This window comes from Neolamprologus multifasciatus, chromosome 16, assembly GCF_963576455.1.
Source record: "Neolamprologus multifasciatus chromosome 16, fNeoMul1.2, whole genome shotgun sequence".
Classification (NCBI taxonomy): Eukaryota; Metazoa; Chordata; class Actinopteri; order Cichliformes; family Cichlidae; genus Neolamprologus; species Neolamprologus multifasciatus.
In genome coordinates, this window is record NC_140454.1 from 1,050,384 (window position 1) to 1,065,541 (window position 15,158).

The 15,158-nt window shown below is 41.4% G+C and overlaps 1 protein-coding gene across 42 annotated transcripts in view; it reads left to right on the forward strand.

Annotated features, from left to right (window-relative positions):
• The window catches only part of ttn.2 (titin, tandem duplicate 2), a 253,336-nt gene that overhangs the window by 136,133 nt on the left and 102,045 nt on the right, over positions 1 to 15,158 (forward strand). For all 42 annotated transcript variants that reach the window (XM_085135108.1, XM_085135090.1, XM_085135096.1 and 39 more), the window contains 20 exons: positions 98 to 364; positions 483 to 752; positions 3,392 to 3,691; positions 4,169 to 4,471; positions 4,725 to 4,912; positions 5,209 to 5,323; positions 5,416 to 5,706; positions 5,807 to 5,958; positions 7,247 to 7,394; positions 7,551 to 7,850; positions 8,058 to 8,345; positions 8,426 to 8,722; positions 9,036 to 9,222; positions 11,209 to 11,324; positions 11,406 to 11,705; positions 12,970 to 13,269; positions 13,374 to 13,479; positions 13,715 to 13,911; positions 14,072 to 14,377; positions 14,462 to 14,615. In XM_085135108.1, the coding sequence (XP_084991234.1) occupies positions 98 to 364; positions 483 to 752; positions 3,392 to 3,691; positions 4,169 to 4,471; positions 4,725 to 4,912; positions 5,209 to 5,323; positions 5,416 to 5,706; positions 5,807 to 5,958; positions 7,247 to 7,394; positions 7,551 to 7,850; positions 8,058 to 8,345; positions 8,426 to 8,722; positions 9,036 to 9,222; positions 11,209 to 11,324; positions 11,406 to 11,705; positions 12,970 to 13,269; positions 13,374 to 13,479; positions 13,715 to 13,911; positions 14,072 to 14,377; positions 14,462 to 14,615 (4,585 nt within the window). The remainder of the gene's footprint in view (positions 1 to 97; positions 365 to 482; positions 753 to 3,391; positions 3,692 to 4,168; positions 4,472 to 4,724; positions 4,913 to 5,208; positions 5,324 to 5,415; positions 5,707 to 5,806; positions 5,959 to 7,246; positions 7,395 to 7,550; positions 7,851 to 8,057; positions 8,346 to 8,425; positions 8,723 to 9,035; positions 9,223 to 11,208; positions 11,325 to 11,405; positions 11,706 to 12,969; positions 13,270 to 13,373; positions 13,480 to 13,714; positions 13,912 to 14,071; positions 14,378 to 14,461; positions 14,616 to 15,158) is intronic.

Below are 15,158 nucleotides of genomic sequence, written 5' to 3' on the forward strand. Positions count from 1 at the left end.
TGAAATCCTCAGAGTTGCCTCCAAGAGTTTTCAGATAATGTAGTTCCTCTTCTCCTGCTTGGTGTGACCGCTTTAAAAATGTCATTTTGTCCCGCAGAGATCCCAGTGGAAATCATCAGACCCCCGCAGAACGTGTTTGAACCTCCAGGCTCGGACGTTGTATTTGAGGTGGAGCTCAACAAAGACAGAGTGGAGGTGAAGTGGTTGAGGAACAATATGACCGTTGTCCAGGGAGACAAATACCAGATGATGAGCGAGGGTAAAGTCCACAGATTGCAGGTCTGTGAGATCAGACCTCGGGACCAGGGAGAGTACAGAGTCATTGCAAAGGATAAAGATGCAAAGGCCAAGCTGGAACTGGCAGGTGAGCAGTCCAAGGCATGGTCCAGTGAGCCATGGGTTACTTAGAAAAATCAGTGTTGTGTTCAGTAGTTATTGTACCTGCTACATGTCCTACTGATGACATATCCCACCTCTTGCAGCTGTGCCTCAGATAAAGACCACTGACCAGAACTACGTCACAGATGTTGGAAAGCCCGTTATCATGGTCGTCCCCTACAGTGCCTATCCACAAGCTGAAGCTGACTGGCTGTACAACAACATGAGTCTGCAAAAAGACAACATCTACACCTCACCTGAGCACACAGAGTACCGATTAAAGAACCCCAAGAAGGTCGACGAGGGCTCCTACAAGATCATCATCAAAAACAAACACGGAGCGGGAGAAGCTTTCATCAACCTGAATGTCATTGGTAAGGTCTCTTTTGTTATGTGGGAGCAGCTGGTTAACTACAAGTAAACTGCAACAAAATGATACTAAATTAATGTTAAGACAGTTTACAATTAAAATTACACTGAACTGCAGCTTTCATAAGGATTTTGTAGTAATTACGTGTGATATTAGAGATAAAGTAGTTACTAGTACAAGCTAGTTTTTTTAAATAGTCTGACCACTATTGGGATCATTAATGTTAAATGTGAAGCCAAATCTGGACAACACATCGGCAAAAGCTGTTCTGCTACATTAATCTAAGTCAGATGATACATAGTGCCTCAGTATTTCTCACCCATACATGATGAATGTTACTTAAATCTGCAGGTTCTTTCCTTCAATAGTAGCTGAAGCAGCATGAAAAGGTGCAAAATATTCTTTTCTTTTTTTTTTTCCATATATTTTTATTGAAATTTTTTATAGTACAATACAAACAAATGTTGAACACCCTCACATTCACACATCCATCCATACATCAAACCTGCCCACATCACATTCAAATGTAGAAATGAGCATAGTTCTCACAGTAATACAAAAATACAATGGGATAGGATAGACAAGATTTTCCCTTCCTTCCCTTCTTCTTTTCCTTCTTTTTCATAAATGTCCTTCACCTCCACTCCCTAAAATATCCATATATGGCTTCCACATATTCACAAAGTCCCATTGTTTGCCCTTGGCAATATATGTTGGTCTTTCCAGGCCTAGAGAGACTGCAATTTCCTTCTTCCAGAGTCCCATGGAGGGAGCATCCATACTCTTCCAACATAGCGCAATGGCTCTTCTGGCTTGAAGTAGTCCATAGTCCAGTAATTTAGTTTTTTTCCCCATTGCTTAAATTCCCTTGGATATATTCCAAGTACACAGAGTTTTCCTTTTAAAGGGATTTTTACCTTAAACACTTTGGACAGATATTTGATAACATCTTTCCAAAAGTCCTGGATTTTAGGACACTCCCACAGACAATGAAGACGAGTTCCTTTATCAACCAAACATTTAGTACAGATGTCCGGAATATCATTGGACATATGATGAAGCTTGACAGGTGTTATATAGGTTCTCATGAGCCATTTATATTGCAGTAGTTTAAAGCGTGTGTTTATTGTTTGTTTTTATGCTTTTAACCCTTTAAAGCCGGTCAGAGCAGCACGCTCTGTTTTGCATAACTATTTTTAAATCCCGGTAGCTCTGCAACCACGTAAGCTAGCGCAATAATTTTTTTTGCATATGAAACCGGAGGAGTTGTACTTACATCTTATGCCATCAGCTTGTCCTCGGTCACAGTTTCCTTCCACATATAGCTTTGCAAAAACTGCATAAAAAGCACTTGCAGCATCAAAAACATAATATTCCAGAAACACGCTTTGCTGATCTGATCAGCTGTCCATCAGCGCGAACTATCGCATGTCCGCCATGACCTGCGCGAAACCGGAAGTGACGTCATTTTCGCGGAAATGTAGTTTTTTTTACCATCGGGGCTTCAATGAGCCTATACTGGTGTTTTTAAAAGTTATGTTTGACTTTATGACTTTCTGTGTGGTTTCTGGGATGCTTAGGACTCATATTGCACTGCTGGAAATAGTTTATTTTGATGCATATGCTGCTTTTTTGCAAATTTGCATTTCGTTTTTCCTGCAGTGTATAAAAATTGGTGTATTTCAAAAATAAAAGTATGAAGACACTCAAAATAAATTTCCTGTGGTGGGAAACTATTTTGTGCAACTTTTTTGTATTTACAGTTTTGAGGGATAAGCCTCTTAAATTTCTCTAACTAGAAATATATGTTAAAAAAGCAAAAACGATTTTCAATTTTTTTGTAGTTTATTGCACTTTTTTGCAATTTATGTAATTACTATGCACTTAATGCAGACATATTATTAAAATTTAGGCTGTAATGGTTGTATTGATGTATAGCAACTTGAAATGCTCCCAAAAGTGGCTCCACAGCATGTAAACATATAATATAAGCTCTGGTGGACTTGGTTCTATGGTAGGTCTTAAAGGGTTAAGCAAGCCTGGTCCAGTCATTTTCATCTATGTCCTCTTGGATCTCCCTTCTCCAAGCATCCAGCTCATCTGCTGCTGAGTCTTTGGAGGAAAGCATCAGTAAATTATAATATATAGAGAGAAAACCTTTCCCTTTTGTATTCTTAATGCATACCTCCTCAATTTTTGTCAATGGTGGAAGTTCAGCAATCCTTTGCAGTTTTGATGACAAATAGTTTTTCAATTGTAAATATTTAAAAAAGTGCTTTGGGGGTATTAAATATTTTTTACATAACTGATCAAATGTGAGCAGCATGCCGTCTGCATATAGGTCTTTAATTTTTTGAATGCCTTCATTTTTCCATATTTTAAAACCTCCATCACTTTTACCAGGTGTGAGCAAAATATTCTTTTTAATTGTCAAAAAGAAAAGCATAAAAATTCTCAAATCCCGTAATAACGAGTGAACTTTAAAAGCACCAGTCATACTTAAAACAACAGAATAATCGGTGTCGTGTGGTATTTTCACATCTGCTGAATAAACCTTTTCTTCATTTCTCTTCATTCAGAGCTGATACTGTAGAGGTCCATAGGCTGCTTATCTTATCCTATAATGTAATGTTCTTTTTCTAGATGTCCCAGGACCTGTGAAGAACCTCCAGGTGACCGACACTGCAGATGGTGAGATCAGCCTCGCATGGGAGGAGCCTCAGAGCGATGGCGGCAGTAAAGTTATCGGCTACGTAGTGGAGAGACGTGATGAGAAGCGTAAGACCTGGACACTGGCCACCGACCACGCCGAAAGTCCTGAATACACAGTGACCGGCCTCCAGAAGGAGTCCAAGTACCTATTCAGAGTCTGTGCCCGAAACCGGGTCGGCAGTGGACCCACTGTGGAGACTGACGAAGCCGTGCAAGCTAAGAACAAGTTTGGTGAGATTTACTGTATTTATTCATCTTTCACATTTAAATAATGATGTAAAGTAGTTCTGATGTTAGACAGTAAGCTTCACTTTAAGGTAACAAAAAAGATATAAAACTAAGTTGAAGAGATGTTACTTTTTTTAGGTAAAATAAAAACAAACAATAGTTTGGTCAACTTTATAAATATAGAGACTTTATATTGCAAAATACTGATAAAAATTTGTAGTGCATGAAGTGATATCTTGGTGATGTTAGCTTATTGTTCTCATAACTGAATTAGACGGAGGCTAAATCAAATTATCTGAATATGGTGAGTATGTTTCAGATTAAACGTTGATATTTTGATGAAAGGAAATTAAACAGAGTCTAGTTAAGTGGACAAAAGTAGCCCAAACTTCCAAGTTCAAGATCTTTGAGGTGCAAATTTAATTTGATACATACTTTAATACTTGGATGCTTGAACATATGTTCTGTTTATCTCCGTAGATGTTCCTGAAGCTCCTCTGAATGTGATCGTGGGAAACGTCACCAAGTTTGGCTGCACTCTGTCTTGGGAGCCTCCCACGTCAGATGGAGGCTCTCCCATCACCTCTTATATCATTGAGCTCCGTGACAGGACGTCAGTGAAGTGGTCTCCTGTCCTGGTGACCAAACCTGATGACCTCAGTGCCATCGTTAATGATGTCATTGAGAATAAAGAGTACATTTTTAGAGTGAAAGCTGAGAACAGAGCCGGTGTCGGCAAACCCAGTGCTGCCTCGCAGCCCGTCAAAATCATGGATCCAATCGGTGAGTTTGGCTCATGGAAAGATAATTGGTTACCCTTTGTAGTAAGAACATGATTATCTAATGGTTAGATAAGGTTAGTCTGTCCCTCAAAATCAGGGAAAATCCAGACGCAATATTGAACAGAAAGAAGCTAGCACTCCGAAGCAACTTAACTAGTTCAGTGTCAACTGTTCTTGCCTGCACACACTCTGGTTTACCCTAGGATACTTCTAACTTAACAGGTTTAAAATTGGTGTTTTCTGATCACCTGCAGAGCCCCCCAGCCCCCCTCTGAACCTGTCCTGGCAGGACCAGAACAAGAGCGCAGTGCAGCTCACCTGGGAGACTCCACTGAAGAACGGAGGCAGCATGATCACCGGATACATCATTGAACGCTGTGAGGACGGTTCGGACAAGTGGCTCCGCTGCAACGCCCGTCTCTGCCCTGACCTCTTCTACAAGGTACAAATCAAAGGAAATCATCTGCAAACCAACACTGGAAACACAAGTTATAGAATATCATAGAAAGGTTATTGATGCACATGTTAAAAAAACAACCTTTGAGTAAAAGCCCTTTATCAGCGGCTTCGGGCTAAAAGCGTGTCATTAGATAATTGACAAAACAAGCCTTCCAGCGAGGGTTTAAAAAAAGCTGTCATTTAAAAAAAGGCATACCAGTTATTTCAAAGTAAAAACCTCCCAAAACTGTCTTTTAAAGTCTTTTAAATACAAGGTTTTTTAACTGACGTTTGCCTCAGGTGTCAGGTCTGAAATATGGGACTAAGTACAACTACAGAGTGTTTGCTGAAAACGCCGCCGGAGTCTCTGAGCCTTCAAATATCATCGGACCTCTGCTAGCTGACGACCCACATGGTGAGATTAATGATGTCTTCTCACCTGGTTTTTGTATTAGTTCACAGTCCTCGACAAAGGCAGGCACGTTAAAACCTCTGTCTCTTCTCCAGTTGGTCCAAGCTTTGACCTGAGTGCTTTTAAAGATGGCCTGGAAGTGATTGTTCCCCAGCCTCTCACCATCAGAGTCCCCATAACTGGATATCCAATACCTGTTGCCAAGTGGACCTTCGGAGAGAAGGAGCTATCCAGCGCGCAAGATGAGCGGGTTTTCCTCATGACAAGGTCAACATTTACAGAACTAATGGTCACTCCGAGTGTCCGTCCAGACAAAGGCATCTACACGCTGCATCTGGAGAATGATGTCACATCGGTGTCTGGAGAGATTGAAGTCAATGTTATTGGTACACCTTAAAAATCTTCCTTTTAAAAACTGAGCAGAGCCTTGACAAATGTTACACTTTTGTTAAAATTGTGTCATCGGGTTTCTGTTTGTGTCTCCAGCTGCACCCAGTGCTCCAAAGGACTTCAAGGTCCTTGAGGTGACTCGGCAGCATGTCCACCTGAGCTGGGAGGCTCCAGAGCATGATGGAGGAAGTCCTCTGATTGGCTACCAGGTGGAGAAACGAGACGTGTCCCGCAAGACCTGGGTCAAGGTAACATCGGCTTTCAGAGTGTGCTGAACCAGCTGATCACTACATAATGTGTCATCCAATATTTAAATTAAAAAAGTATAATTTTATATTTTAAAACACACACACGTAAGAGAGAGAGTGCTCTGTAATTAGCTGGCTCTGGGTATTCATGAACAGAGATGGGCAGTAACGCGTTACTGTAATCCGATTACTTTTTTCAAGTAACGAGTAAAGTAAGGGATTACTATTGCAAAAACGGTAATTAGATTTCCGTTACTTTCCCGTAGGAACGCTGCGTTACTGCGTTACTAAAACCGTGATTTTTTTGCGAGAATGTCTCATGACAGTGATGTAAGCGAGTGCGACGTTCGTGACAACAGCTGTGTGCAGATCAACAATGGATCATATATCGAGTGCAGAGAGAGTATGAGCGTGCAGCGTTTAAAGCGTGGAAGTACTGACCTTACTTTGAGTTTGATTCCATAAAAAGTGACAAAAACATTAGTGTCCGTTGTGCGTGGGAAGAAAACTTCTTTTTACAGCGAAAAAACCCCTAAACTTCCAAACAAGCACCGAGTAGCTACGACGTAATGGGAAACTCACAGAGAAACTCGCGGATTCTTCCACTGACCGCTGCACACCTGCACCAGGGTAAACCTCCGCCTACCCCACTCCTGCTTTACAGGTGAAAATAGAGCAACAGGACCGCTAGTCTTTGACTTTATTTATTTTCTGCTGTGTTTTACTTGCATCTATTTGAAAAAACAAATTTCTTCCAGTCAGAGAATGTTGCATATAATTTAATTTTTGCTTGATGCATAAAGTTAAAAGATTAAAACTAATAAAACAAGTTTTAAAAAGAGACTTTTCCATTTGATTACATTTTGTATGATGGATTATACAGAAAAAGTAGAATTGGGCTGAAAGATCTATCACTTTATCACCTATTCAGGTTGTAAATCGTGTTTTTAAAAAGTAACTAAGTAACTAAGTAAGTAATTACTTTTGAAAATAAGTAATCAGTAAAGTAACAGAATTACTTTTTTGGGGGAAGTAATCAGTAATTAGTTACTGATTACTTTTTTCAAGTAACTTGACCAACGCTGTTCATGAACAAGTAACAGCCGAATCGTAACAACACCTGCTGACTAGCACTCGTATAGTGCATTTCCAGTATTATCACCCACTCAATAATATCTCCCCTTATAGTATCTCCATGGCCCCAACCCATCATGAAGAAATGTTTAGCTGGACTGCACATGGTGATGAAGGACCAGTTAAGCCTGATGTTAATTCTTCCTTCTCTAAGGTGGCCACAGGGCTCCAGGATCTGGAGTTCACCGTTACTGACGTGATTGAAGGGAAGGAGTATTTGTTCAGAGTCACCGCCTGCAACAAATGTGGACCGGGAGAGCCAGCATATATTGACGAGCCAGTTAACGTCTCCTCTCCTGCAAGTGAGTAAAGGCAGTGTTCAATGTGTAATATTGATGTTAATGGTAATACTGGCTGTATATTCTTCGTACACGTGGAGTCAGAACAACACGAGAATTCCTTTCGATTAAACTGCTTCTGAGAAACTTTCTAAGCGCTCCAACTGTGTTTTTCTCCAGCTGTCCCCGACCCTCCAGAAAACCTGAGGTGGAGGGACAAGTCAGCCAGTGGCATCTTCCTGACCTGGGAGCCGCCAAAGTATGATGGCGGAAGCGGCATCCGGGGCTACAATGTTGAACGCTGTCAGAGAGGAACGGATAAGTGGGAGCCCTGTGGGGACTTGGTGCCTGAGCTGAAGTGCCAGGTGACGAATCTTATTGAGGGTCAGTGGTACTCTTACAGAATCAGAGCCCTGAACCGACTTGGAGCCAGCCGGCCCTGCAAAGCCACTGATGAGATCCAGGCTGTTGATCCTAAAGGTACTTGTGATGTAGTCCTCTTAGGACCATGAAATTGCATATGGTGTAATCCACGGTTACAAGTTATTCCCTCGTATAAACTCCGTATAAGCAAGCCATTCGTTTTACGTGGTCACACTGAGCTTGCTGTCCTCTTTACTTTATTGTGACTATGGCATCTCAATGCCAACCTACTGACTGACTTCTTGTCCTTAATTTTCAATGCAGAGCCTCCAGAGATCCAGCTGGATGCCAAGCTTCTGGCTGGTCTGACTGCTAAGGCTGGCAGCAAGATTGAACTTCCTGCTGATGTGACAGGTAAGCCTGAGCCACGAGTCAAGTGGACCAAAGCCGACCTGGTCCTCAAACCAGACGACAGGGTGTCCATTGACACCAAGCCAGGACACTCCATGGTCACCATCGCCAAGACAAAGAGAGATGACAGTTCGACGTATATCATCGAAGCCACCAACAGCAGCGGTCGTGCCACTGCTACTGTGGATGTCAACATCCTTGGTAAGATCATTTAACGACTGAGAAAGTTACAGATTCTCCGTTTCTGCTGATTACAATTTTAAATCTGCTCTTCAAAACAGATAAGCCTGGTCCTCCTGCTGCTTTTGACATTTCTGAAATCACCAATGAGTCCTGCTTTCTGGCTTGGAACCCTCCACGTGATGATGGTGGCTCCAAAGTTACCAACTATATTGTTGAACGGCGAGCTGCTGATAGTGAGATCTGGCACAGACTGTCCTCCACTGTGAAGCAGACCACATACAAAGCTACCGGTCTGATCAAGTTCAAGGACTACATCTTCAGAGTATTTGCTGAAAACCAGTTTGGTGTTGGTCCAGCTGCTGAACACCCACCAATCACTGCCAAATACCCCTTTGGTAGGCTACCTTACATCTAATATCTGAGAAACAGAAATTTCCATTTCCAGTTTTCTCTTATGTAAAGATTCATATACAGTAGTATTTTTTCTGTTTGTTTGGATTGAAATGTCTGATGCAGCATTAAGATGGAAAAACAGCTTAATCGTACAGTTTTTTATAAGGTCCTGTGAGAGATTCTTGTTCTTGTTGATTCTCAGCTAATTGAAGAGTTTAGTGTGGAACATTTATCATAATCAGGCTTTTTTACTTGGTCAAGTACATCAAGTCTTCATGACTTGGACTAACCTGATGCATCTGATCTTGTCCTCAGATACTCCCGGGGCTCCTTACAAGCTGGAGGTTTCAGATATTGCAAAGGACTCTGTGAATCTGAACTGGTGTGAGCCCGATGAGGATGGAGGAAGCCCAATTACTGGATACTGGGTGGAGAGATACGAAGCTGACCATGACAAGTGGATGAGATGCAACAAGCTGCCGGTCAAAGACACAAACTACAGGTGAGCCTAGCTGTCACATTTCAGAACTGATGTTTATACATTGAGCTTCTTTGGTAGATTAGTGTGCTGATGTACATTTCCAACAGAAAAGTTTAAACTCAGGAATAATAGAAAAAGTACTGGTGCTCCTGATGTTTTCTGTTTTCTCTGATACTTCACTGAAATGAAATTCTTAACTATAAAAACACAGTACAACTATGTGGGATAGGTGGCTGGTCAAAACAAGTTATCCGGTCGTTAAGTGATGACGTAACGAATCCTACTTCCGGGCCTAAAGTAGTCTGCGTTTAATATGGCTTTTGTGTTGTTAACATGTTTAATATTTTGTATTTTCTTCTATTTTATCTCAAAAAGCTCCTAAAACAGTCAGCTTTTATTACCGCTAATCATTTATTTAAGCTCAGTTTTTAAAACCTTAGGATGTAACTACAGCCCAGCCCATGCAGCAGTATATGGATGACTAACCTCGTATTGTGGATGGATTATCTCAGTTGTTCTCCTGGCTGAAGTTTGGTCCTTTTACAGCATCCTGCCATGTGATTACATTTGTTCCTGACCACCGAGAACACTCACGTTAACTTTTATCGAGTGGAAAAAAAGTTAGCTTGTTTATATTATGCTAACATAGCTGTGTCGCTAGCGGTCACATAGCACATCATTATATACCAGCTAGCCAAACTTCAGTAACCCTACAAACATCACTGCTGTTTAGTTTTCTGTCTTCATTTATGTTGGAAGTGATAACAGAGCTGTACGTTTTCATTTGTTTCCAAAACCCCACAGTCAGGACGTGCTATATTGTATTTAGATAGAAGCTAGCGAGCTAACTTCCTGCTAACTTCTAACTCCGTTAAATGTCATAAATTCCGTTTTCATGGATGTTAAACTCAATTGTTACACCTGGTAGAGCAGAACGCTGATCATTTTATTAAAGATGAAAGACTTTAGACAGTTTTTCAACTCTCAGTAATGCCACAGTGATCGTTTGATATATGGACCTGCAGCGGAGTTTAGGCCCAGACACGGCTAGTGACGTCAGACTTAACGACCGGATAGCATCTAAAAGGTTTTCACTGTTACCAGGTTCACCTTCTATCCAGGACTCTCTGGATCAAATACATTTTGGGAGATAAGAACTTTAGACTTCATTTATGAGCGACCTGTGTACGGACAAATGTGTGGTTTAGTAACACCAGACTGAAATCTAACTGATCTGGTTACTTTTGTTGTTTTCACAAAGCACATAAGTTAACCTATTAGAAAAAAAGTTAATTCAGTGATTTTGATGCCAACAGACAAAGACTGACTGAAGCAATAAATTCATACAGCCGTCACAGCTGTGCTTCAGTGGGAGGTAGCAATGGAGTGCTAACCTTAAGCTGTGAAACAGCTGTGTACTGCCTTTAGTTCCTGGAGACGGTATTTAACTGAGAGCCATGCTAGGCTCAGAGACTCTGCTGACCGTCTGCCCCACGATCATGCAGGCTCCACCAAGCTTGGTTTTTTGTTCTTTGTTTGTGATTAAAGAATGTTAGCTACCGCTCACCGCTCGTCTGCAGGCTTTACTTAATGGAAAACGTCCACAACAATCTCCATTGTTCACATTTGCAACACTACAGCAGCAACACAGCAGTGTTAATACTGTAACCTTGTACTTTGTGATAGTTCCCAATGTTAAAAACAATTGATTTGTGTAAAAGCATATGGGAAACTAAGATTACGCATCACCTCTATTATTCTACATCTGACAATGGAAATGAGGCAACAGTATAACCTGAAAAAACAAAATGTTGACACTATTGGTCTTATAGAAGTTTTTTATATTTGCATTAAAATGCAGGTAAAAAGAGAACTGTCATATGCTATAACTTTTTTGACCAGTCAAAGACACAAAAAAGGTTAGCCTAGCTACTCTGCTGTCGAATTTCAAAACTGACTCTTACATTAAGCTTCTTTGGTAGATTACAGTGTACTTTTCTTCATTAGGGTCAAAGGTCTTCCAACCAGGAAGAAGTATAAGTTCCGAGTCCTTGCTGAGAATCTGGCCGGAACTGGAAAACCCAGCAAGGAGACAGATCCAATCCTTGTTAAAGATCCTATTGGTACTAAATTTCCCTTACTTCTATAACCACTTTAAATCTGTTTAGAATAGATAAATATGTCACGGTTGTTTTTCCTACCAGACCCTCCATGGCCCCCTGGCAAACCCACAGTGAAGGACGTAGCTAAGACATCATGCTTCCTAATGTGGACCAAACCAGAGCATGATGGCGGAGCAAAGATCGATAGCTATGTCATTGAGATGCTAAAGACCGGCACCACGGACTGGATCCGCGTGGCAGAGAACATCCCCATGCTGGAATATTTCCTAAAGGGCCTGATGGAGAAGCAGGAGTACTCGTTTAGAGTGCGAGCTGTTAACATGGCTGGAGAGAGCGAACCCAGTGAACCCAGTGACCCAGTGCTCTGCAAAGAGAGACTCAGTAAGAATAACTCATGATCTAAAAACATACTGGAGTAAAACATAGATACAAGACGGGTGAACTTAAAAAATGTGCAATTTATAACACACACACAAATAAACATAGATATTTAGTGTGTGTGGTTCTATAACACAGGTGCTGTCAGACAATTTAGAGAAACATGAAATAAAAACAAATGTCCAGAACACATGGGGTGGCTGTAGGCGGTAGAGCAGGTCATCTACTGATCGGAAGGTTGGTGGTTCGATTCCTGGCTTCCCCTAGTCTGCATGCCAAATATCCTTGGGCAAGATATTAACCCCAAATTGCTCTCCGATGCATCCATCGGAGTATGAATGTGTGTGAATGTTACTTAGAAAGCACTTAGAACAATGTGCTTGTGCGAATGGGTGAATGCACAAGTTGTGTAAAGCGCTTTGAGTGCTCAGAAGAGTAGAAAAGCGCTATATAAGAACCAGTCCATTTACCATTTACCATTTACAAACGGTTAACTGTACAATAAGCATACGTGGGGTTCTCTGAGAAAGGTTCCCACATAAGCCTCTCAGAATGCCAATAAAACTGCCATAAAAATACACAGAGGTGGGTTGATTAGAGCTGCCTTATTTTTTCCAGCACCAAATTTCCCAGAGGAACCCACCCGAGGGATTAATAAAGTTTTATCTTATCTTATCTTATCTTAAAATTTCATAAGGTTAAAATTTTGCATTTATTCAGGGTGAGTTTTTTGTTTTTTTAGATCTATGTCCAATCATGAGCATCAGTACAGTGGGATATATCATAGCTTCAGTACCAAAACTGAAAACCAAAACTTAAATGCACGCTTGGATAATTGGTAAAAATGGAAAACGTCCATGTGGGGAATACAAGACAGGAGGGATGTTCAGCAGCTGAACTCTCAGACTGGCAGCTCAGCATTTACTGTTGTAGGACAGCTGATCAGTGTTCAAACTTTGAGGACGTTCCCCCTGAATTAAACAGGTTTTTTAGATGAAATGTGTTTTTCATCTGGAAAAGACAAATGATGTGACATGTAAAGCACAGTTTCACATTTTCTTAAATTGAGTTTAATTGTTTAAATTTAGTTTTAATTGTTGGAATATTTGAAGTTTTAAACAGTCAAAACATTTCCCTCTAAGACAAACTGGTAGAGAATAAGCGTGGTACACTATGGTATATGGGCGATACATCCAACAGCTGGTGCTCTGAAGCTGGCCAGGTCACACCGACAGATTAAAACTGTGCTTTGTCTTCCTTTCCCCAGACCCCCCCACAGCACCACGCTGGTTAGAGGTTGTCAGCATCAGCAGGAACAGTGCTGAGCTGAAATGGGCAGTTCCTGAGCGCAATGGAGGTTCAGCCATCACCAACTACATTGTGGAGAAACGTGACGTGAGGCGTAAAGGTTGGCAGACTGTGGACACCACGGTCAAAGAGCTGAAGTGCGACGTGAAGCCGCTCAATGAAGGGTCGCTTTATGTGTTCCGTGTTGCTGCTGAGAACGCTGTGGGTGTCGGACCCTTCTGTGAGATGGAGGACTCTGTGCTGGCAAAAGACACTTTCAGTAAGTTAGAAAGGATGCGCAGTCGCACAAATCGTTTCAATTTGAAAGCAATGAAAATCCTCACTGCTGATCTGTCAATGACGATGATGTTTCCTCATTTCCAGGTACTCCTGGCCCACCCTACGCTCTCGCTGTCAGTGCTGTGACCAAAAGATATGTGGACTTGCAGTGGGAGGCACCGAAAAACGATGGTGGAAGACCCATCCTCAGGTTACATTTTACCATTTTATCACATTTTATCTTGTACCCTGTATGTGACATTGCACAACTTAAGTCCCGTGCAACTTAAAAAATTCTGCAAAACTGATTTCCTTACGTTTCCCATGCAGGATAGGCACTTAGTAGACCACCATGTAAATGGCACCTGCAGCAAAAGCAGCAGATTTATTTCCTCGACCTTGCATGTATAAAGGTCTATTTCCCTTGTATTCCATTGGGTGTTCAGGTATTCCATTGAGAAAAAAGAGAAGCTTGGAACTCGCTGGGTGAAATGTGGGAAGACTTCGGGTCCAGACTGTAAGTACAGGGTAACAGACGTCATTGAGGGAACAGAGGTTCAGTTCCAGGTCCGAGCTGAGAACGAGGCTGGCAGTGGACACCCGAGTGAACCCACCGAGATTCTCACCATAGAAGATCCAACAGGTCAGCTCAGGAAATAGATAAAAAAATAAATAAGGTTCATTTCTAATCTCGTTATACTATGTATAATGACAATAAAGGCTTTCAATTCATTAATAATTATATTGTAACAGTAAAAACGATTTAAAGTGTGGAGTGTCTGAGTTTACATTCTCCCCTCCAGGCATCCCATCACCACCCATCGAATTACACGTGACTGGAGCCAGCCGAGACTTCCTGGCAATTGCCTGGAAACCTCCACAATCAGATGGCGGTGCCCCTCTCAGAGGATACCACATTGAGATGTGCGAGGCTGGAACTGAGAAGTGGATGAGGGTGAACTCCCGTCCAGTGAAGGAGCTCAAGTACTGCGTAGAGGAGGGTGTGACCCCTGAAAAGGAGTACATTCTGAGAGTGAGGGCCGTTAACGCTCTCGGAGAGAGCGAACCGTCGGACATCTCTGAAAATGTCTTTGCCAAAGACTCTGACTGTAAGAATCTTCATATTTGTTCCTGAGAGTCACCAGTGCCCTTCATTTGTGGCTGAGAAAGAGTTTGTTTTTCCGTGTTTTCAGGCAACCCAACTCTGGAATTTCAGACTCTGGATCTAGTTGTTGTGGAAACAGAAAAGCTGCACATTCCAGTTCCCTTTAGAGCCGTCCCCTCACCTAAAATCACCTGGCACAAAGATGGCAAAGAGCTGAAGGCGGATGAACGCCTTGGCTTTAGGTGAGTGTTCTGTGCGAATCCTTTCATCTACAACTTTTGTCATATCGGTTATTTCATTTCACACCAGCACAGGCCTTACACTCATCCATCTCTGATTTGCATAAAAACTTTATGGTTGCTGTGAAATTTAATCCTAATATAACAAATAAAAAATAAATAAAAATCTACAATCCACTCACTTTCAAGCCATTTTTCACACATTTAAAGTTATTTGAGTCTGAAATTTTCACTCATTTTTCTTACCATCAAAATGCATCAAGATCCTTAATTTGGGACCGATGTGTAAATGTCTGAGTAGTGGCAAGTTAAGGTAAGAAAAATATAGAAGAATATTCTAGAGTTTCCAGGTATTGCTTTTTGTGATAACTGAAAAATAATGTTGTTAAAACATATTCATATTTTTCATTTTTGACACTTGCTCTACCCACCAGTTTGAGACTTAATGCACCGAAGCAGTCAAATTATTCAGTCTGATATTTAAAATTAAGCTTAAAATATACTAAGAGGTAGAAGAGTGCAGTCCAAGAAACTGAGCAGGACCCT